Genomic DNA, 23,919 nt, shown 5'->3' with positions numbered 1-23,919 from the left:
AAAAAATAGTGAATTATTTTCATAATCTCATATTTCCTTAACTTGTGGTAAATGTAAGGTTTTGTCAAATTTGAGGTGCATACAAGTTCAAATTTGGTATGAGGTGTTCAAACATCAATTTCCTTGGGCAATATATTTCCTGTGTCCGCGTTTCGATTAATTTCCATATGTGTTATCTCCATGACCAACAAGAAAATGCACAAACCGACATAACAATGCACAATTTCCCTGTGTGTTATTAGTAAACTGATAACATAATTAATTATCCTGTCGGTTACACGCAGCTATATAGGTTAATTCAGAATTTTCTTGTCTGTTATTTAATTTTTCAGTGTGTTTTCCAAAACCCGTCAAGATAATTGTAATATCCTGTCGGTTATTTAATTTTCGGGTGTGTTTTTTGAAAACCGTCAAGATAGTTATAATTATCCTGTTAGTGTACGCAATAATCATAAAAATATCGAAACCCTTAGGGAAATTCCGGTTTACAGTAAAGAGTGGTAACATAAATGTGCATTGCAAAGAAATTCTTGCATGAACTGACTTGGTGATCATGCACAAGACAACGGTAACATCTACCCCAAGTCCATCTCTTAAGTTTTGTGGTGTTGTGCTGTTGTATTTTACTCCTTTATCGATTCATGCTCGCTGGTAGCTTTTTGAAAAATAATGGTTATCCAGTTCAGCAAGCGGCTCTTGCTCAAGCTTCATCCTCAGGGCGACATCAATCAAACAAAGAGATAATAAAGAAGTAAAGAACCACATGAACCCCAAGAAGTTCAGTACAAAAGTAAATATCATGTATATGGTATGTATTACACATGTGTCATCTCAATTCTCAAGCCTAATAATAAAAATATGATTAATGCTTTGTGTCCTCCAGCACGTCGACCATGAACTGCATCACCGTCACCTGCGCCTGCAGCCGCGTGATGTAGCCGGCGGCGCGCAGGAGGAGCTCGTCGACCTCGTCGTCGCCGCCACTGCCGCTCGGCACGAGGCGCCTCAGCACCTCCATCTTCCTCCTCACCTCCATGTCCCGTCGCCTGCTGCAGGCCTGCTTCGTCCTCGCCTTGCCTTCCGCGGCATCGTCCTTGCTTATCGGCTTCGTCGTCGGCGACGACGGCCTTCTGGCAGCCACGGCGGCGGAGGATGCCGGCGGCCTCGTTCTTCTCCTCGCCGTCGATGTTGACGGGCTGCAACGGCGGTTGCCGGTGTGGGCACCCATGACCAATCGTTGTTGTTGCAAACTGCAGCCGCTGTAGGCTGTAGCTACTTGCAGTTGCAACGAACTATGGGATAATGAGGAGAGAAATGAAGAATCAGGGATTAGAGAGAGATAGATGAGAATGATGGGATGCTAGAGAGAGGGGGCAAAGGGTGTTTATATAGATGCTATAGGAGCTATAGGCTGGAAGAGAAGATATGTGTGTGGGGGATTAGGTGGCATGCATTGGCATGACAAAAGGCGGATCAGGAATGATTAACTTCTGTTTCTGTAGTGATCAAACATAGCTAGCTAGATCATATCATATATATATGCATGTGGATACGATACGGTGCACATTGACAGGGAGATGGCATGGCATGTTGTTGGGATGCAAGCATTGCAGTGCATTGCTTGAAGGTGAGGGCAGGCATGCATGCATGTTCTCCTAACTCAAGGCCACATGTGACATGCCACCACATGATTCCTTAACCAACCAACCAACAACACACCTCTCTCTCTATCTATCTTCGATCCAAGCAGAAGCAGACACCTCTCAAACGCCACCAACCATGCACTACTACTACCCTTTATGCACTTCACTTGGCTTTCGATTTTCCTCGTCAGAACACTCTGTAACGTATCTGTCTGTATCCCTTACCATCCCGGGCCCTCTCCTATCCCATGCATGCATGTGTGTGATTTGTTGTGGGGCCCCACACACTCCTCCAGTTCCTTTGCCAGCCTGCCACCTCAGCAAAAGTGCAGCAAAGAAAAGTCTCGCCTGCATCATCATCATGTGCGAAGAAAAGTCTCCCTGCATCATGTGTTCACGCCCGTGGTGCATCCGATCCCTACATATATGTATGTTAGCTAGGGATATATATTAAAATAAACAGCATGGATTAGCAGGCTCTAATGTGCCAGCATGTTCCCCGGTGGGGAGCTGGTTATGATAGACGCAAATGCTTCAATCAATTGGACTTTTTTTTATGAGAAACAATCAATTGGACTAATGGGATGCATTGCACATGTAACAATTAATCTCCATGATTTAGGGCTGGGGTGCCTTGATTTGTGGCCATGTTCCCCTCCTCCCCCTCATGACATATGTCAACGGGAAGTATGCATGATGTGTGCATCATTATCCTCGATCACACGTATGTATGTATCAACATGACATGTGTAGCCAGCCGTCGATGGGCACCGCGATCTCCGGTACAGGATTAGTGGTTAGCACGCTCAAATTGGGCAATTTCCGTGAAGATCCCTGATGAGGGGAGAAGCGATTATATTGAATGTATTTCGTTATTAATCTTTCTGTTGCATTCATGTGCTGATGTGCATATGACAGCAGTTGAGCAACCAGGTGTTGGTTATTAGTTAGTAAGCTAGGCATGTGATTAGACTAATCATCATGCGCCCTAGATCAAACAACGGTTGAGGAGACTGTATGGATGAGTTGATCATCATCAGGTATTACTTATAGGATAGGAGAGTAAGAGCAACTCCACCTGATTGAGGAAAACAATCCCCTTTCCCTAAACAATGTCATGTAGGGGAATGAGGTGAAGAAAAAAAAACACTCCAGTAGATCCCCTTCATCAATCTTTTTTTCTTATATTTTTTTAATCCCTCAAATCCTCCCCTCAATCCCTCAAATAGAGAGGAGCAAGCAACATTTTTCCCCTATACTCTAAAAGTCTGTTTTCTCAATCCCTTTAGTTTCATACAGGGGATTAGATATCCTTAATCTAGTGGAGATGCTTTAAAATTGACCTGCACAACTGTGTTCCCGTACGCGTTTATCGGTTGGTGTTCCGACGTCGCACATGGATGCAAGTTTAGCCGAGTTAATGTAAGCTAATTGCATTTGTTTACGTAGGTTATTGCTTTGTGTGGTTGTTGTATTATGTTCGTGCTGGCGTGTTTATTCTCAAAGTTCTTACCTAGCTAGTATATATATATTGTGAAATAGGCGCCTCTTTTACATTGCTCCTCGGCGAGCTCCTCATGTCTGTTTGTACAAGTGATTAACCTCTTTTTTTATGTTTATTATTTGCTTCGACCGAGGCCTGAATTATTGATAGATGGGCCGGAATTTGAAGCCATCCGACTAGTTTGGGTACATAATGGCCCAACTGCCAGTTCTGGCGCCTAGCTCCCTGATTTTGCATGAACCTCACTCGTTGAGTGTTCGTAAACTGAAGGCAGTTTATTTCCACGTTGGTGATTTTTTTGGGATAGACCTGGTCATACATCTAGTCGGCCTGGGAAAGAAAACTCCAACGCCATTTTTTCCTGGGCCGCATCTAACCTGGGCTGGAAATCGCAGCCTGGTCCCGCCCATCGTCTGGCCCGACGAGGCAATGTCGGCGCCACCGTTTCATTCCTCTAAGGGCCCGTTTGGCATGGCTCCGGCTCGTGAAAAACAGCTTTGACTCTGGCTCGTATGGAAAAGCAGCTTTTTCTGACTCTGGCTTATTTTGTACGAAAACGTTTGGCAAAACGGCTTCTCCTAGTGTAAAGAAGACGTGAAATGTCCAAAATACCGTTATATATTTTTTTTGTTTTTTCTTTTTTCTCTTCATTTTTCTTTCTTTTTTTTCTTTTTCTTTCCTTCTCCCTTCTTTTCTTCTCCTTATCCGAACGGCCTCACTCCATCCATCTCTCTCTCTCGAGCGTTCGGATAAGGAGCTACTAGCACCCACTCCCTCCATCCATCTCTCTCTCTCTCTCTCTCTCTCTCTCTCTCTCTCTCTCTCTCTCGGGCGGAGCAGGAGGCTGCCGGCGGGGCGGAGCCGAAGGCCGGCGGGGCGGCGGGGCGGAGCAGGGAGTCCAGCTGCCCCAACCGCGCCTGCGCGCCGCCGCGCCGCCAACTGCCGCGACCGCGCCTGGCCCCATGGCCGCCGCCGCGTCGCGCCGTCGGCGGCAGCTGCGGCCCCGCATCGACGTCGTCCACTGCTCATCCTCCCGGGACAAAGATGGAAAATGAGTTGTTGGGACAAGGAGAAGCCGATATGAGCCGCTATTTTTGGCTTCTCCCCGGTGGAGAAGTGTAGAGAGCGGGATTTTAGGGGCTTTCGTCGGCTTCCGCTCGTGAGCCGTTTTGGTTTTGTCCGTTTGGCACGGTTTCATCAAAAGCCGCTCGAGAAGCTGCTCGTGAAGCCGTGCCAAAGGGACCCTAAACCTCTACCCAAGGTAAGGCATGCTTGTTGAGGACGTCCGTTCGGCGGACCGATCCGCACGGCGTGATGACCAAGAAAAGAAAAGAAAAGAGGGGTGCCTGTTGTAGTTATAGGGCCGCACTCACCTTTTCTGCGGGTCCACGCATGAGAGCGCGTGTGACGACTCGCTCAGCGTGGAGGGCAGAGTCTCGAGACGCGCCAGCAAACATCCAAAGCCTATAATAATCTCGGCCAGGAGCACAGCAAGAGCCCTACCGCCTTCGTCTTTGTGCTGACAGTGATGTGCATATGCAAAATGCAGTGGCGCCATGCGGCGCGTGTGATGTGCATGCACGCGCGGTGACCAGAGAGAGAATGGGAATTCATGAGAGGTGCACGGCTGTGGGGCCCGCATCTACATGTGCCATTTGCTGCTCTCAAGACGGGTGACCGTGGGTATTGAGCTTCGCGTCGGCGTATGCGTTTCATGTGTATGTTTTATCTAGACATTGTATGTGTTTTATCTGGACGTTGCATGTGTTGCAATGACTATATACATATGTTGCATGTGTATCTTCTAAATGTTTCAATTGTTTTATCTTGATGTTGCATGTTTTCATCTGGATGTTGCTAGTGGCTATACACGTATGTTGCAAAGTGTATGTTCCAAATGTTTGCCTGTTTCAGACGTATGTTGCAAGTATTTTATTTAATGTTGTATATGTTGCAGTGGCTATACACATATGTTGTAAGCGTATATTTCAATTTGTTTCACCTTATTTCAGTATGTTGCCGTAAGTGTTGCTCCCCATGTACTTAGACTCGCAGGCACGCACGCGTTGTACGCACCCAGCCAGCGTTGTCTATCTATGTCATGTGGGCCAGCTCCAACAGTTGGACGTGCACGCAAGCGAAACGGCCAGCACTCCCTTGCCAAAGTGCATGCGCGCATGTAGAGCGCCAGCGGGCCACCACCCAATGGATGCAGAACCAGAGGCCCTGCACCACCAGGTGCGACCTCCCACTATGCATCATGCTCACATGGGTACGCGCGCTATGCTCTCTCTCCCTCCCTCACATGCAGCTAGGCATGCCCACACACATGCTCAAATTAGTGTAGATGTAAACAGGAAGGACCAGTATCTCTCCTGAGCGTGGGCAGGGCAGACGTGGAGCGTAGCAGCAGTAAGAGAAGGCGCGGGGCGCAGCAGCACGCGGGTGTCCGGACTCATGTGTCTGTCTGAATGTCGAGGCGCTAACATGGCCCACGACAATTCCAAACTTATGTATCTAGTATTGCGATTTGCGAAGCTACATTGCATTCCTCTCAATGTACTATGCAAAGAGCACTACAAAAAGCTTGACCCGTGCGCAATTAGCCATATGAAAAATTTACACTTGTCTGTAGCCCAGCTCTTTCGAATAAATGGGAGGTCTACCAGGCTATCAGCGACTGTTCTTAATCGTCACCGGTCTTGTTCGGCTGGTGTATAAGCCGCTTACGCTGATTTAGGCTCTGTTTGGTTTGTATAGGCGCTCCTAAAATTCTTGATAAATCAAAGGTTTAGACACATGCATAGAGTATTAAATATAGACTAATTACGAAACTAATTACACAACTTATGACTAATTTACGAGACGAATCTTTTAAGCCTAATGAGTCTATGATTTGACAATATGGTGCTACAATAACATGTGTTAATGACAAATTAATTAGACTTAAAAAATCGTCTCGTAAATTAGCCTCCATCTATGTAATTGGTTTTATAATTAATCTATATTTAATGCTCTTTATTAATATCTAAACATTTGATGTGATATAAATTTTAGGGACGACTAAAGAACCTAACACCCCTTATATAGCTGATTTGTATTTTTAGAAAAATACTAGGCGAGCAGCACGTTCGGAGCTTCTGCGGGTGTCCGTGCCTCCGCGCGCCTCCGCCGAACGGGAAGCTGACGCGTGTTAGCGTTCCTTTTTTTTCGTCTGACCAGTGGCCCCCTCTCCCTTCGTCCATATACGCGGATTCGTCGAGGCCGCGGCCTTCTCCGGTGCGGCCCTCTTCTTCGTTCCCTCCGCTCGGATCAGATCCCCGCCGCCAGTACCGGCGAGGAGAGCGAGGCGGCGCTGGTGCGAGATGCGGTGCCAGCGGCGCCGCTAGGAAGAAAGAGGACATGCGGTTGAGGTACGCCTCGCCTGTCTCTTGCCTCTTCTGCCCGGTGCGCCTGCGCATCTCCCTCAAAACCACATCGTCGCGCAGCAGGATGGGGCCTGCAAACCACGCGTTCTTCAACCAAGGTGCAGCGCCTTCTCTCTCACACTGATTTCTCCCGATCTGGTTCTTCTAGGGTTCCAGCCGTGCCGGGGCCATCGCCTCTACTATCCGTCGTCCTTCAAGCAAAGGTACAAGCGCCCTCTCTTTCTCCTCCATCTGATTTCTTCCGATCTGATTATTCTTGGGTTCCAATCGTGCCGGATGGCGGATCGTGGCATAGAACCATCGCCACCGGATGTCCCTGCACAGCAGACGGCCAACACAGGCGGGTGAGCTACGTGCGGCCTGCAGGTGCAAGGGCCCCTGCTCTGGTGCAGTAAGCTAAGACTGATATTTGTAGGGGGGAGGGGGGCTGAATGAATATACTAAATACATTTGCCATGTAAAGTAACTAAGTCATATAATAAATCTGCCTACTTATTTATTTTGAGTGGCAAGGTACCTTGGTTGAGCAAGCTATGCAAGATAGAGAAACATTTGTAGCTGTCCTGCCTACTTGTAAGCAATATCTGTAAACAGAGTTACCTAATCACGCATCTGATAAGCAAGAACATTATGCTTTACCTAGCTTTATACCTAAAACTTTGAGTATGAATTTCTTTGCAACTCTAATATTTGGAATATGAATATAATATAACATAAATGTGAAGCTCGTGGGTGCCATATGTCCTATATCCCTTTGTTTAGGAACAAATATTAAGAATAAAGGCGAGTGAATAACAGTAAGGCCACAATGTCAATTATATTATCCGAAGCAGCATAACGCAAATGATGAGGGAAGAACAGTGCTCGCCAAGAGATAGCAGTAGCACTGCAACCAACGAAATTGAAGGGAGCCATCTAGCTGAACCACTCACAAGTTTGTAACCCTTAGCACCAACACCTGAATCCACTGTAAGAGCTAAAATACCACCATCTCCAGGCAGAGTAGTGATGCGACATCCTTGACTATATCTGGGCTGCCATGTTAGGGCCGCTGTCATCTGCTAGGAAGAACAAAGCTGATTAAGGCAAACATGGTCCTAGCATAGAGAGACACTGAGGAATCATAATGTATTAATATTTACAAAAATCCATGTCTGATTACATCAGTATACCAAAGCATGTAAGAGCAGAGCATGTGACATGAATTTACTATAATGTAAGTTCAAAACAAAGTGTGCCTATAGTAAAATTGGTGTTCTTATTGAATATGTTGTAACATTTGTACCATACATTAGCCATGTTGCTCATAAGAAGCCTAGGGGAAAACTAACCGTTTCAGTGTTTAGGTGTCAAATGCAGGCTGTTCAATTTCCTTGATCATAACTTATTTTATCTTATGTATCGGGTGATTCCAGTAGATTACCGCCAATTACAGAGTAAATTCAGTGCCTTGGTTTCACAAATTTGGTCAAAGTAATTTTCATGTTTGATAAATTAGTGAACACAGTTGCCTCCAAGTCATTCTGTTGATGTTTCTAATAAATACGAGTTATCTTGCACTCTAACACATACTGGTTATATCTTGCAGGTATATGGTGCAAAGACCTACCTCCATGATTTGGCAAATGTGTTGTGGACTGTCAACAACTACCAATCACTCAGTTTTATTGGCTCTTTTATTGTTATAATGGCCATGACACATTGTGAGTTGTGATGCCCTAAACCTTGTGCCCAGTGTAAATAAAATCTACGAAGATCCATTATGTGTGCATGTACAAAGTACCTAATGATACTCTACTTGCAGCAAATACCAGTCGGCTTATCAGTTAGAATCTACAGTATTTTTCTCTCACAACAAATCAGCTTCAGTCGGCTTATTAGTCGACTTCAATACCAGCCGAACAGGCCCGATATGGACGCAGCCTGGGAAACCAAATTAATGCATTATTGGTTATTGCACATGCGCGCCATGTCTATCGTTAGAGAAATACGATTTGAATTATTAGATTTCTATTTATGCGTATGTTTTAGAGATTGGGACTCCCCACTGGTACAGGGTAAGGAGAGACCTGAACGCTAGACAAAAGCAACGCATTGAACTTAAGGTAAACAACCAACCAGTTTAGCTCTATCTAATTGCAGCTGATTAATGCGTCATGCACAAAACCGGCGCAGCGGAGCGCGCCTAACAGGCTAGTACTCTTCAATGGTAACAGTAGTGAGTGCACCTTGAATATTATGCTCTTGTTTAGCTGAGTACTGTAGCACTTTCGTTTTTATTTGTCAATTAGTGTTCAATCATGGACTAATTAGGCTCAAAACGTTCGTCTCGCAATTTTCCACCAAACTGTATAATTAGTTTTTTTTCATCTACATTTAATGTTCCGTGCATGCATCGCAAGATTCGATGTGATGGATACTGTAGCACTTTTTTGGAACTTCTTTTGGAACTAAACACGGGCTATATCTTTTTAGCAAAACCTTGAATATTATATATGGCCCGTTCGTTTCGCTGAAAAAACAAGTCGAAACACCGTTCCGGCTGATTTGTTGTGAGAGAAAAATACTGTTCTGGCTAAAACAACAAGCTAAAAAATATGAATTATAAGAGAAACGAACAAGGCCATGCATTTCATTTCAGCATGGGCCTCAAACACATGCTGTCCTCTTCTCTGAACACCTTTTAGGTCCATTTAGAATATAGGATCCTGCATTCCAGATTTTGTTATTCCAAGCTCAAATTCATTGGTTTTTAAAACTTCAAATTGCATGATAGATTTTTAAATTTGATACAAAATGTTTTGAAACTAAAAAAAACTAAACTTAGGTTTTAAAAATTGAAGTTTAAAATCTGTTTTTTTATATTCAAAATTTTTAATCCTAAATTATGAAAAGAAAAGAAAATGGAAATTGAAAACTCAAAAAATTAAATTATAAGTTGGAATTTATATTTCATAATTAGAAGTTTAAAATTCAAGCACTTTAAACTTAAATATTCAATGTCTTGGATCTAAAGGTTCATGCGTCCATTTTAGAGAAAGTTTAATAGAGCAACAATGATTCCATTATCTTGATAACCTAAGATAGATATCGTTTTATGCGAAAAAAGGATTATTCAAATCTTACTTTACGGTCTAAATTCTTGATTGGTTTGTCAAACATACTAGTAACTAGTAATCCTCAAGACTAGCGATAGATTAATTTTAAGATTTTACACCCTGTGCTGTCAGGTATTTTGGTTAACCTTTTTTTAACTTATTTTGGTTAACCTTTTTGACAATGCCACAACGGTGAAAACCTCATCGGATAAGCCAACGGTCTGAGAATCAGCTAACATCCATATCGACCGTCCATCTCGTAATCGACGGATGTCAGATCCTCTGACCACCGGCCGAACCCGAACCGTTTCTTCATCCACACAAGAGATATTTCCCAGCGCCGCTGTGAAGTGGCCGCGCGAGGAGCCAGCCATGGCCGCCGTCCCGGTCCCGGTCCCGCCGCCGCCTCTTCTAGTCTCCCACGCGGCCGTCCGGGCCGCGGCCTCCGTCGTATCCCACTCCGGCCGGGTCCGCCTTGCCGGCGACCACCCGCCGCAGGTCGCGGCCCTCCGGCGCGGCGACTGGGTCAAGCTCATCTGCGGCGCCAGCTTCGAGGTACCATGCGTCCATGCCCCTTCCACCTTGCTTCTTCACCCGTCACTAGATTGGGCTCCGGGGACTACTGGCTGTGCACAGTAGGATCAAATGGACAGGAACTCAGGAAGTGCAGCGGGTGCTTCATCTCCATCTGATGTTGAAAGCCTGAAAGGCAGAGGGGGAGGGGGCTACGCACTTTATGCTGGTGTTAGCTAGGAAAAGCGAATCAGGTTTAACATGTGGAGGACAATTCTCTGGTGCAGTTGGTGTTTTATTTCTAGCACAGTGAGAGTAGCAGTGGCCGCGATGAAGAATTATTACAGACTGGCTGCGCTATAATCCTCACTTGTTTATGCAGGATGCTGCTGATGTCAGGAATCTCTCCCTTGTCTACACTCTTGCTGGAGGTACGCATGTTAATTTAACTGTAGCCATTCATTTGGAATTGGTTATTTTGAGCATTTTTAGATTGACATTGTAACTGTCCACACTATAGTTGTAGCCCACATGTTTTCTTTATATACCTTCACTCTGTCAAGAATTGAGATTTTAATTACTTGTAATTTGACCTTTTGTTTAACAACCCAATTGCATAAAAAAAACTTAAAACACTGGCATTAATGGAACACAAGGACTTACCAATTTTGAAAAGCAGGGCAAGATAGGACTACAGTACTGTACATAATACACACCAAATGGAATACAAGCTAAACATATGCGTATTGCAACTTTTGTTATGAAGCTCCTATTCAATATGTCCTGATGAAGTGATTGGAGAAACTTCTGTTAATTCATGACAACTTCAAAGCTTCATGGAAGTAAAATTAATGATTGGTTCATCCGATATTTGAGTTATTAGATAAAAAACAAAAGTTTGCGGTGGGTATATATTTCTGCTAAGTGAACAGTCTCCTGCAGTGATTTTACCAATAAAAAAGACAAAACTTGGTGTTATACACTTACGAATTACAGACAGTTCTGTGCCTGCAGTGGATTGCATTGATTGTGCAGCAGATGCATCTGTGGTGGGTGCAGTGAATGAGGGTATTGATGTAGCAGCATCAATTGTACCAGAAGTTCAAAGGCCATGGGTGATGATTAGTGTTAATGATGATTGCAGAGATCTTCATTTCCGTAAAGCTGGTAAGAACATGCTGTTTCAGAAATTATCTGTTATACTTGTTTGTTTAACTTTATATATGTCACTTCAAAAGTATTGTTTTGTTTTAATTATTATCATTTGATATTGCTATTAGTTTCTTGCCTTCACTACAAATATTTGCCAGCCTGTTAACTTTGAACGTCGTTGTGTATGAAAAACTTTGTTTATTCTCTAGAGTTTGATCCTGAGGATTGCCCACCGGATTGCTCAAAGCCATGTGAGAAAGTTTGCCCGGCTGATGCAATATCACTAGAGCGTTCCGTGGTTGGTGGAGAGCACACTCGATCTGATCCTTTGCGTGGTAAATATGAGGTATCAGTTGCTTTGGTTCTTTACTTCTTTTATTCTGCTCCTGTTATCGTCTTCATGGGCTCCATTTTCCTTACGAGATGAGTCTGCCTTGTGTAGGGTGGTGTAATTACAGAGCGGTGCTATGGATGCGGTCGATGCTTGCCAGTTTGCCCGTATGACAGAATAAGTGAGTGCTATATTTTCTTCTTCGTTCCATTCCTGTCCATTTGTCATCATCTGAATAGTTCACTTGGTGTTAGTAAGACAAGCAATATTAGATGCTTCAAGGGCTATGATATCAGGTTTTATAGACGTCAGCGAAACCACTTTCAAAACTGCCTTAGAGGTTATTTAGACGGTTTTCATTAGTTTAAGAGGTAGAATACCTGGTTTTATAGGTGAGGAGGTGAAGTAGACAACCACCAATACCTTTGATTGCATATAGCCTTCATTGGATTCAAATGTAAAGTCACCTCCTGTTAATTCTGATCCCTCCTCCCTTGTGTATCTTATAGAAGCTGCAAGCTTTGCTTGAAACCATTTCAGGAGCTGTGTCCTATGTTCGGGACCCTACTATGACTGCTGAGTTATTGAAAAGTAATGATGTTGATGCAATAGAGATACATACCATTGGAAAGTATGTTTTGCTTGTCTCAGTTATTTTGTTGGTTGAGTTACCTTTGACTTTTCTCCATTTCATATTACACTTGATCTTATAGATTCTGACCACTGTAGGGGAACTGATATGTTCAATACCCTCTGGGACAGCTTGAGTGGGTCCATCAATAATGTGAAGCTGGTTGCAGTAGGTTCCACAATTGGTTTCAGGCTAACCGTGTCTTTTTATTGAAAAAAAAAATCTTCCATTCCATATTATTAATGTGAAAGTTTGCTCTTTTCAGGTTAGTCTTCCTGATATAGGTGAATCAACTGTTGATCTCATGAACGCAATGTACACAATAATGGAGTCCCATTTTAAAGGGTATAATCTTTGGCAGGTTAGTTCTCAAGAGAATGATTACTCAATTACTGCTTTCCATTGATCGAAAAAAATTGCTGCTTTCCAGTATTGTGTGTATACTTCAGTGTTAGATGCATCCTTGTTCGTGACCTTGTTAACATTTTTTATAAAAAAATCATGTTAGCTTCAAACTAGATATTTGAGATTGTCTTGATTATGTAGTTTTTAATCTATTCAGTTTGCTGTTACATTTTCTGAAATGCTATCATCTTGATGTGGTGGGAACCGGGCATAAATATGATTTATGTACTACTTTTGAATTTTGATCTTGTAAAGTAATGTTCTTTTTTTGCTGGGAGTTCCTAATAAATTGCTTTTCTTTCGGAACAGTTAGATGGCCGACCTATGAGTGGCGACATTGGTCGAGGTGCAACAAGGGAGACAGTTTCTTTTGCCGCTCATGTGGCTTCAATGTCAGAAAGACCTCCTGGTAAATGAAGCCAACAATTGAAATATTTTTTCCTTATGTGGCTGTGGCTCTCTCGACCTTATATTTTCTGAGTATTGCTGTGCCTATGGTTTTCAAGGCTTCTATCAGTTGGCTGGTGGCACCAACGCATACACTATTGATTGCTTAAAGAAAGCTGGTCTTTTCCAATCTATTTCTGTTGCTGGTAATTTGTTTCTTACATTCCTTTTCTTGTTCAATTTGTAATTTTTAGAAAAACTTATACAACCTATCATTATGGGGAGAATGTCTTTCTGAAAAGGCTGTTTTATTGAATTGAAATTCAGGGACCGCAGCTTCTGAAATGGCCAGTTCTCACCAAGCTTTAATCGGAGGGATTGCTTATGGTGGCTATGCTCGCAAGGTTTGAACTAGTGATATTTAAATCTTCATCCCTTTCCTAGAGGAATGATCTCTGAATGTTCCTCAAATAGTCTGGTAGCATGAAAAGTCATTTGTTGCACCGAACAACTAGTAACTTCCCCATGACTTGTTGATGATGCAGCATGTCTTACTTTTCCTATTCTGGAATTTGTTTCTTTACTGTTATATTAATTCTGCTCATACTGAAAACACGGTGCTCACATGTGCTTGTACATCGGTACATGTATGTGGTGTTTTCTCATAATTTTTTTCCCTGCATACATCGCAGATCGTTGGACGGGCTTTGCGCAAAATACCAGAACAGTTTGGTCCTGTGCGCATCGAGGAACACCCAGATCATCTACTGGAGGCACTACAAGAAGCCATGTCATTAGTAGGAACTGTGAAGGGTTATATATCCAGTCCTTCCAAGCCGTTCATAAAACAAGTGGACAGACAATAGGAAGTAGAAAAGGCGCAGCATATAGGGTCTGTTTGGTTCTCCGTTTATTCCTAGCCTGGCCAGCTTTCTAAGCCAGGGCATCCGAAGCCTGGCTAGTGCTATGCAAGGTCCGCTTGTTTGGTTGCTACGCTTAGGTAAGCCTGGCTTAGTTAGAGCAGTGTTTGGTTGCAAGAATTGTTCGGGTGCACTCACCTCATCTTTACAAAGGTGAGCTTACCTTCACCTGCTGTCCTTTGAGCATTTCGTCGAACAGGTGGAAGACGTGCACAGCAACGAGTTCTCTCCCATGGCAGGCGATGAGGATGGGGTTTCTTCAATCCTGAACTGATTCCCCAGATTGCAATCGCTCCATCCTGAAGTCGTTCCCTAGATTGCAATTGTGGCTGCCGGATGCAATCGCTCCATGTTTGGGAGCCAACGCAGGAGCAACAGCCTGCGGTGGGGAACGGAACGACGGTGGCAGGGAGCAGAAGAACCCCTTTGCGGGAGGCGCCGCCGCGAGGTCATCCAAGGCGGGGATTGACCTCGTCGGAGCTCGCGTGGACCTCGTCGGAGCTCGCGTGTTCCCTGCGCTCAGCTCCTTGGCCGCCTCGTACTCGACCGTGGTGGCCGCGCACCACCACCACCGCACGCCAGCACAGCACGCATCGCCACCCCTGCACGCACCGCCAACACCACACCCACCGCCGTCTGGCCCCGTGCCGCGCGAGCCCACAGGAGATCTTGCCGGCGGAGTTCGTCGGAGTTCGCATGTGGGCCGAGTGGTGGCCGACGGGAGCTCGTCCGGATGTGGCCACCGGAGTTTTGGAAGGAGCTCGCGTGGTGGCCGACGGGGGCTCGGTCGGATGTGGCCCGCCAGGGATCTGGCAGAGCTCGCGTCGTCGTCCTCCTCCGCAGCGTCTCCATCGTCGTGAGTGTGGATGAGCGGCAGCGTTAGCGTGGAGGAGCCGGGAGCGAGGAGGAGCGGCAGCGACCGGGAGGTGACGAGATGCGAGACGGGGGCTAGTCGAATGTTGGACACATGAACAGAGGATTAAATATAGACTAATTACGAAACTAATTACATAATTTGTGACTAATTTACGAGACGAATCTTTTAAACCTAATTAGTTTATGATTTAACAATATGGTGCTACCGTAAACATATATTAATGACGGATTAATTAGACTTAAAAAATTCGTCTCGTGGAGTACTGGTGGATTATGTAATTTGTTTTTTTATTAGTATCCGAACACCCCAGCAATACTCTCTCGACACATCTTCTAAATTTTAGTCACTAGATCCAAACACCCCTTTAGCTAAGCCTGGCCATGAAAAAACGTATACCCATCTCGACTCTGTTCGTTTCTCTTATAATCCTTACTTTTCAGCTTGTTTTTTAAGTCGAAATAGTGTTTCTGTCTCACAACAAATCAGCCGAAATAGTATTTCGGTTTGTTTTTTCAGCGAAGCGAACGGGTGAAAGGTCATAATATGGCTAGAGGAGGGGTGAATAGCCTATTTAAAAATCTACAAATCAACTAGAGCAATTTGATTAGTATAACAAATAGCAAAATGCAAACTTGCTCTAGCACTACAAGGGTTGCAAGCCACTTATTCAATAATTCTAGTTGCTATGATCACTAAACACACAATTTGCTATTTCACTATTTACTAAGAGCTCTCACACTTGCTACACTAAAGAGCTCCACTAGATGAACTTAAACTATAAAGCAAGCTCTCAATTCTAGTTACACTAAAGAGCTTGCTACAACTAGTTTGCAAGAATATAAATAAGTGAGTAGGGTGATTATACCGTCGTGTAGAGGAGTGAACCAATCACAAGATGAATACTAAATCAATCACTAGGAGAATACTAACGGGCAAGAGACAACTAATTTTTCTCTCGAGTTTCACGTGTTTGTCGGCACGCTAGTCCCCGTTGTGTCGACCAACACCTAGTGGTTCGACGGCTAAGAGGTGTTGCACGAACCTCGTCTACACAATTTAACATCGCTGAAAGGATCAAGATGCCCAAGAGAGGAGTGAATTGGGCTAATTCTAAAATTCTTTGCAATAATTAAATCCTACACTTAGCCCACTTCACCCCTTATGCCTAGAAAATGTTTCTAATGTTCTACCGCACAAAAGTTTAGCACCCTAAGTTTCAATCCTACTCTAGCATGACAATTCTAAGTATGTAAAGACAAGAATTGAATTGCTCAAATGTAAATGCTTAAAGTAAGGAGAGAAGGAGGAACGCGGCGATGTTTTGCCAAGGTATCGGAGAGTCGCCACTCTCCACTAGTCCTCGTTGGAGCACCCGCGCAAGGGTGTAGCTCCCCCTTGATCCGCGCAAGGATCAAGTGCTCTCTACGGGTTGATTCTTCGATACTCCGTCGCGGTGAATCACCCACAACCGCTCACAACTTGAGTTGGATCATGCACAAGCTCCGCCGGATGATCACCAAGCTCCCAATCACCACCAAGCCGTCTAGGTGATGGTGATCACCAAGAGTAACAAGCACGAACTCTTACTTGACCACGACAAGCCTAATAAGAAGGGTGGATGCACACTTTGCTACTCTTGCTTTCACTAATGAGGCCACTCTCTTGGATTCTTAAATCACAATCACCTCACTAGGACCTTGCTCTTCTTGGCACTCTCAAAGGTGTTTCTTAGTTGTTGGGATGAGCAAAAGTAATCCCTCACATGAATAGAGGAAGTATGTATACACCCTTGTTCAAAACAAACCGTTATGTGCCTCTGCGGGGTGACCGGACGCTCCGGTCAGTTCACCCACCACTGAGCAGTTTAAGTTGTGACCGGACACTGACCAGCGTCCGGTCAGTACTGACTGGACGCGTCCGGTCACGAAAACTGTCCTCTGGAACCTTACTGATGTTGACCGGACTCTGGCACCCAGCGTCCGGACACTTTGCTGCTCAGCGTCCAGTCAGTAGCCGGAACCTGACCAGCGTCCGGTCAGCACTGACCAGACGTGTCCGATCAGGATTCTCCCTCTCTGGGACCTTACTGGAGTTGACCAGACTCTAGCGCCCAGCGTTCGGTCACTCACCTCTCAGTGTCCGGTCGCATCCAGACGACTTCACCTTGATCAAATAAACTGATCGGACTCTGTGCCAACGTTCGGTCACACCGGAACCAGTATCCGGTCAATATTGGACCCTCCATTCACTTTCAAATCGCAATCATATGTGAATGAAGTTTGCTACAATTGATCTAAGGGCTATTTAGGAGCTACCTAGTGCTAGATTAGACAAGTGTGCACCACACCAACCCACTAGACTCACCTAGGTCAAGCTACCCGTCCATACCCCCCTTAATAGTACAGCCAAAGGAAAAATAAAGTCCTAAACTACTCTAAGTGTCTCTTCAACACCAAATGACACTTAGAACTAGTTCATCCTTAACATTGTCGTCCATCCTTTGAAAACCAAAATGATTTCCATCGTAGGGCCATGACAACCATGATTGCCCAATTAATTGCCATTACCATGACCTAACTTAATTGCATCTGTAAAACACACGTTAGTCACAATAATCTCGTATTGTCATTAATCACCAAAACCCAACTAGGGTCCTAGATGCTTTCAATCTCTCCCGTTTTGGTGATTGATGACAATACAACCTCGAGTATATAAAAGAGATGAGGTTTTCAACATGCTTGGTTCATATAAGCTTTTGACAATAAGAACAAAAGAGTTAGGCAAGCTTATATGATCCAAGCCATCATGATGTACTCAATAAATATGAAATAAGCATGAGTACAAGTAATAAAGTTTATTTGCATCGGAGTAAAACACGGAAGCAAAAGCAAATGAGCATAACTAAGTGACACGACATATATAAATATCAAAGTAGAAAGCACACATGTCACATATCGCATAAATATCACACCACGTAGATATCACGATTACGATCACACTTATGTAGTTCAATGCATAAAAGTAAACATGAATGCATAATAAGTATCACACATAAAACTCCAAATGTAATAGATAAGCTCCTCCTAAATGTATCGCTCCCCCTAAGTCTACCATACTCGATCCCTCTCCCCCTTTGGCATCAAACACCAAAACCTAAGGGTCGGTCGACAGGGCTGCAGCGGACAAGTCGGGCGCTGAGGTGCGATGAGCGATCTAGAACTGTGTGCCATCATCATCTGATCCTGAGCTCTGAGCAGTCTGACCCTATGTAGCTAGAAGCGACGCTGAAGCGGTCTAGGTCAGATCAGGAACTGGTGCGGCCTGTGACTCTGCAGATATCACTAAAGTAGGCAGCTCTGATGATGTAACTGAAGAAGGGAGTATCTCTATAGTCCCAGTAATAGGAGCAATTGTGGAAGGACCAAGGACATGTAGATATGGTAGAGTAGGCTGCCCTGTCAACTCACTGAAGGTAGCACCAAGGCTCCTAGAGACTAGGGTATCTGGTACAAGCAGCGAGGAAGTCTGAGCCGGTGTGAAGCCCATCTGTAGAGGTGTGAACTACGGGGCTGGCACTAGGGAGGCAAACCACTAGGACACCTGCTCTATAGGTGAAGGAAACTGTGCTGCTGGCTATCCCTGACTCTGAAGCCCACTGGGCTGTAAAGCTAGAGTCATAGAAGTGGTGGTTGGCTAGCCTATTTGGGTGAAGGCTATGGCGGTGGAGCCCCAATGGCAATAACAACATGCTGCATAAACCCAAGTAACTACTGCTGAATAAGAAGCTGATGCTGAATAGCATGCTGCTGACGCTGGAACTTGTCCTGTCTAGCCTATAACTGTGCTAGAGCAGCTGTTGTCTTCTAGGCCTGGCGAGCCTGATCCTGCCTTATCTGCTCAAGTATAGTAAGTAGAGCTACCGGCCTCATGATCATGTCGTCGAGGAGGCATCTGAGGGATATCCTGGTAATCCTCATCTATGCTGTAACTGGGGTCGCTCTTGACCATACCCTCTTGCTAAGCATCAAGCTGCTCCTCCTCTGTAGCTACAATGCCCCTGATAGTCTCATCCTACTGGGTTGTAGACTCTGGCACCTCTGGGCGATGGCTCGGCTGGCTGGGTGTCCTCACTACACTGTGGCGGAGCATCTGAGTCAAGTTATATGCAGGAAACTCGGTAGTAGCACCAGAATACTCTACCAATATCTCTGGAGGCCTCATTGTAACTGCCCTGTGCATCAAGAAAGTAATCCAGTGAGCATATGACAGCTGTTGGTGACCTCTGAATCCCTCTACAAGAGTGTCCTCCATCTCTGATAGAATAAGATCCCAAATATCAAACACAGTCTGCTGCATCAGAGAGTTCAGGACAACTGTATGCGAGTCAAGCCCTCGTGATATCCCATCCTCGGAAGCAACGTCCTCCTCATGATAGCATCGAGCAGTCTAACTATAGGAGTGAGGTCTGTGGGTGTCCTGCTCGACCTCTCACCGAAAGGCTCTGTGAAGCACTGGCGGACTAGATCTATAGGAGGTACAAGACTGTTGTGAGGGCATTTGGGAGGCTCTGTCTGGCCATAGCACACCTCATGTAGCCGGATGGGTTGCTCCTGAAGCCTGAGAATCTCTCTAACCCTGAAGCTCATCAGCCTGTAGTCTCTGCCTCTGAATGCAAAGTGAATAAATCTGTGCTGCGGGTCAATCCATAGTGTAGCATAGAACTCATGGACCCATGATGGTACATATCTGTTAGTCCGTCTAAGTAGGTCTGTTAACCCTGATAGGTAGGATAGGTGAGGACGGACCTGCTCTCCTCCTGCTGCAACAATGGCCTCAATGGAACAGACTCTGTGAGATCTGAAAGCTACCCCACTGTTAAGATGTGCATTATAAAAATCCTCCTACAGTGGTGTGTAGAAGCCCTCTGAAGCACGCTCATCCCTCCTAGGCGGGAACTAGTCCTCAAACTAGACGAACCTGAGCTGCTGGACTTGCTTGGCCGTGATGGCCCTCAAATCCAGATGAGTCACTGGAGGCAGACCCTATGGTCTAGGAGGCGGACGAGAACCCCTCCGCTATGTCTCTGGCCTAGGTGTCACCTGGGTATGGGTACGACTAGAGCGACAAAGTTGTGGTGACTGCTCAGTCTTCTCTGCTGGCTCTCCCTCCTGAGCCTGCTCTATCTACTGTTGTGGCTCCCCCTGAGACTGAGTCTCCTCCAAAGCAACACGTCATCCCTCAAGCATGACAGTCCTAGCTGGACTACCATGATGACGCTCAACCTGCTCAATAGCTACCCTCTGTGCTGGTGAAAGCTAATCTGCGATCTGGACTCCACTCCTAGCACCTCCTCTCTCTGCACGCTCTGCGGCGGCTACAACTGCTGCTGCTCTCTCTATGTCAGCATCTGGATACTTACGCTTCTTTGGCAAGCGAGGTGGGGGCCTCAGATCCTCATCATCGGGACCACCTCCGGCATTCTTGACACGAGCCATCTAAAATGAACTGCTGCCTCGGACAAGAAACAACTGCCAACTATCACTTCCGAGGCTTGGCCTCGATCCGTACTCGCGAGCTTGGCTCTGAGTTAACTGACAACTGCCAAAGTATCCTCAACAACACCGACTCACTGCATGTTAGAATGGATTGGATATATGAATAATTTCAATATACATCTAGAGATACAAAACCCTAAGAAGCAAGCATTAGATACAAAATTAAAAGCGAGGGCTTGCTACCTGATGAACCGGCGAATCGACGAGAAGAGGAATGAATCGGGCAACCACCGGATCGGCAATACGAGGCTAGGGTTGGCAATGTGCAGTGGATTAGCGGCACTATTAGGGTAGTGGCGAGGTATGGTGACGCTAGGGTTCGGGTGCGTAGTTGCTAGTGTGGTGGCGGCGCTGTGGCAGGGCATGGTGGCGCAGGAGCCATCGTGAGCACAGTGCGAGTAGGGCACGGCGGTGAGACGGCGGGCAGATGGCACAGACGCGGTGGCACGGGGAGGTGCAGTGCAGGCGTGGCGGAGCAACATGGTGGCACTGGAGGCGATGGCTCGGGCAATGCAGCACGGCTAGGGCATGGGAGAGTGGGCGATGTCGGTGTAGCGAGGTCGTGGGATGGAGATTAGGTCACGGCGTGGCCCAATTTTATGGTGGCCCCCAGATGGAATAGAAAAGGAAACGGATAAGAGTTGGAATCTCGCACGACTTCTATTGATCAGACAGTCTGGTGGCAACGACCAGACGCTGCCACCCAGAGTCCGATCGACTCCAGAGAGGTCCAAATCGCCTGAAGTCGCGACCGGATGCGTCCGATCACTACTAATCAGACACAGCTAGAGTCCGGTCCAACCTGTCTTCTTCGTCTTCGCTCAACTGGATGTAGGAACGCCATCTGACCGGACGCTGGACATCAGAGTCTGGTCACTCCTTCGCAGCAATGGTTCACCTCCTGTGAGCTTACCGAACGCTGGACATCAGAGTCCGGTGCAGCGTCCGGTCACTCTTTTTCAGCAAATCTTCAAAGTTCCTTCATGCTGCCTATTCCCAATCAAGTCTCAACTTCAATAAGACCCAAATAAACACCAATTGGGACTGATGTGAGTGACCTCTCTCAAACCCTCAAATTTTCAAAATATTTTGCCTTAGGCTATAATTCTTTTTAAGAAAATAGGCAATAAAAGGGTGATTGAAGAGAAACGACAAAAACAACATTCATGCATATGCAATGCAATACTTGAAAGTAAATCTAGTTGCTTGTCAAGTTTGATCCAAGGTTAAGCTTCTTTACACGCTTTACGGCGGTTATCTTAACCATGTTAGACAAGCCCTAAGTGCATTACCACAAAGTAAACATATTGTATATTACAATGCAATGCAAGGGACAACACAAGCTCATTTTCTAGTGAAGTTGCTAAAATCAAGCACATTGAGCTTATTCCGCAATCGACAAAAAGTTGTCTCATCTAGTGGTTTAGTGAAGATATCTGCCAATTGATCATCGGTTCTTATACCTTCTAGTGAAATATCATTCTTAGCAACATAATCTCTATGAAAGTGATGGCAGATATCTATGTGCTTGGTGCGAGAGTGTTGAACCAGATTATTAGCAAGTTTTACCGCACTCTCATTGTCACACAAAAGATGTACTTTTTCTAGAACTACACCATAGTCTAGCAAAGTTTGCTTCATGTAAAGTATTTGTGCACAACAAGCATCTGCGGCAATGTATTCCGCTTCGACGGTGGATAAAGCCACACTATTTTGCTTCTTGGAGGACCAAGACACAAGTGATCTACCAAGCAAATGGCACCCTCCGAATGTGCTTTTTCTATCAACTTTGCAATCGGTATAATCCAAATCAGAATAGCCAATTAATTCAAATCTAGCTCCTTTGGGATACCAAAGACCAATACTTGGTGTGTGCTTAAAATACCTAAGGATTCTTTTAACAGCACTTAAATGAGCTTCCTTAGGATTAGCTTGAAATCTAGCACACATACACACACTAAACATGATGTTGGGCCTAGATTCGGTTAAATATAACAAGCTACCAATCATAGAGCGGTAGAGAGTTTGATCAACCGATTTACCTCCCTCATCTAGGTCGAGATGTCCATTAGATGGCATTGGTGTCTTGATTTGCTTACATTCATCCATATTGAACCTCTTGAGAAGATCCTTGGTGTACTTTTCTTGAGAGATGAAAATCCCTTCTCTCATTTGTTTGACTTGAAAACCAAGAAAGAATGTAAGCTCTCCAACCATAGACATCTCGAACTCCTTCGACATCAATTCACCAAACTCTTTGTAAGAATCTTCATTTGATGATCTAAAGATGATATCATCAACATATACTTAACAAATGAAGATCTCTCCATCAAGCTTCTTGGTGAATAGTGTGGTGTCGACCTTCCCAATGGTGAAGCCCTTCTCAATGAGGAAGTCCCGAAGATGATCATACCAAGCTCTTGGGGCTTGCTTAAGCCCATATAACGCCTTGGACAACCTATAAACATGATTAGGATATCTAGGGTCTTCAAACCCGGGAGGTTGATCAACATAGACTAGTTCATCTATAAAGCCATTTAAAAATGCACTTTTTGCATCCATTTGATATAGTTTCATTTCATGATGTGATGCATATGCAAGGAGGATACAAATGGCTTCTAGTCTTGCAACCAGTGCAAAGGTCTCTCCAAAATCCAACCCTTCATCTTGAGAGAACCCCTTTGCAACTAGTCTTGCCTTATTCCTCACAACAATGCCTTGATCATCTTGCTTGTTGTGGAACAACCACTTTGTTCCACCTTGATCCTCACAACAACACCTTGATCATCTTGCTTGTTGCGGAACACCCACTTTGTTCCAATGACTCTCGCACCTTGTGGTCGCTCTTCAAGAGTCCAAACTTTATTGCGGGTGAAGTTGTTCAACTCTTCATGCATGGCATTTATCCAATCCGAATCTTGAAGAGCTTCTTCTACCTTAGTAGGCTCAAAGCAAGAGACAAAAGAGTGATGTTCAATAAATGAAGCAAGTTTTTGAGATAGAGTCATTACACCCTTTGATGGACTCCCAATGATGAGATCTTGTGGATGAGCTTGTAGTAGAGGTAAATTTCTTCTATCAACCACTTGAGGGGGAGGTTGTGGAGCATCAACATCATATGCTTATGTCACCATTTGCTCATGAGAGACATGAGTGTCTTCATTTTCTACTCTCTCATCTTTATCACCATCTTGTGGCACATTTGATGAAGAAGGTGGATTAATCACTTGTACATCATCTTTATCATCTTGAGGCTTGATGTCTCTAACCAGAATATTCTTCATGGCCTCCCTCAATGGTTCATCACCTACATCATTAAGATTCTTATGTGCTCCTTGGGAGCCGTTAGATTCATCAAATTCCACATCATATGTTTCTTCAACCAAGCCAGTGGCATAATTAAATACTCTATATGCTTTGGACTTTGATGAGTAACCAACAAGAAAACCAATATCACAACGTCTTTGAAACTTCC

The 23,919-nt window shown here is 44.9% G+C and overlaps 2 protein-coding genes across 10 annotated transcripts; one reads left to right on the top strand and one right to left on the bottom strand.

Annotated features, from left to right (window-relative positions):
- Positions 1-862: 862 nt before the first annotated feature.
- Positions 863-1,228, bottom strand: LOC136510530 (transcription factor PAR1-like). The gene has a single exon (XM_066504947.1). It carries the CDS (start codon positions 1,226-1,228, stop codon positions 863-865), a length of 366 nt encoding a protein of 121 aa, XP_066361044.1.
- A 5,175-nt stretch (positions 1,229-6,403) lies between these two features.
- On the top strand, positions 6,404-15,022 carry LOC136512820 (uncharacterized). Of its 9 annotated transcripts, none has more exons than XM_066506826.1 (15): positions 6,404-6,560; positions 6,724-6,778; positions 6,871-6,919; positions 8,164-10,228; positions 10,569-10,617; positions 11,201-11,353; positions 11,548-11,684; positions 11,781-11,850; positions 12,210-12,300; positions 12,399-12,468; positions 12,566-12,661; positions 13,015-13,114; positions 13,212-13,298; positions 13,420-13,496; positions 13,785-15,015. In XM_066506826.1, exons 4-15 carry the CDS (start codon positions 9,944-9,946, stop codon positions 13,956-13,958), a joined length of 1,389 nt encoding a protein of 462 aa, XP_066362923.1. In that variant the 5' UTR covers positions 6,404-6,560; positions 6,724-6,778; positions 6,871-6,919; positions 8,164-9,943; the 3' UTR covers positions 13,959-15,015. The 9 variants fall into 9 exon arrangements, with proteins under 9 accessions (XP_066362923.1, XP_066362920.1, XP_066362922.1 ...); XM_066506823.1 differs by having other exon boundaries at positions 6,871-6,941; XM_066506825.1 differs by having other exon boundaries at positions 6,871-6,961.
- The last annotated feature ends 8,897 nt before the right edge of the window (positions 15,023-23,919 follow it).

This window comes from Miscanthus floridulus, chromosome 16, assembly GCF_019320115.1.
Source record: "Miscanthus floridulus cultivar M001 chromosome 16, ASM1932011v1, whole genome shotgun sequence".
Taxonomy (NCBI): Eukaryota; Viridiplantae; Streptophyta; class Magnoliopsida; order Poales; family Poaceae; genus Miscanthus; species Miscanthus floridulus.
The sequence above is the reverse complement of the archived record's forward strand: the minus strand, read 5'-3'. Positions and strand labels throughout refer to the sequence as shown.

Bases quoted from the DNA above. Each gene is read 5' to 3' on its own strand.
- LOC136510530 (XM_066504947.1), bottom strand. From the start codon at position 1,228: ATGGGTGCCCACACCGGCAACCGCCGTTGCAGCCCGTCAACATCGACG.
- LOC136512820 (XM_066506821.1), top strand. From the start codon at position 9,944: ATGTCAGATCCTCTGACCACCGGCCGAACCCGAACCGTTTCTTCATCC. The intron at 11,851-12,209 runs GTGAGTGCTATA...AAACCATTTCAG, and splicing joins TTGCCCGTATGACAGAATAA to GAGCTGTGTCCTATGTTCGG. The intron at 12,301-12,398 runs GTATGTTTTGCT...TGACCACTGTAG, and splicing joins GAGATACATACCATTGGAAA to GGGAACTGATATGTTCAATA.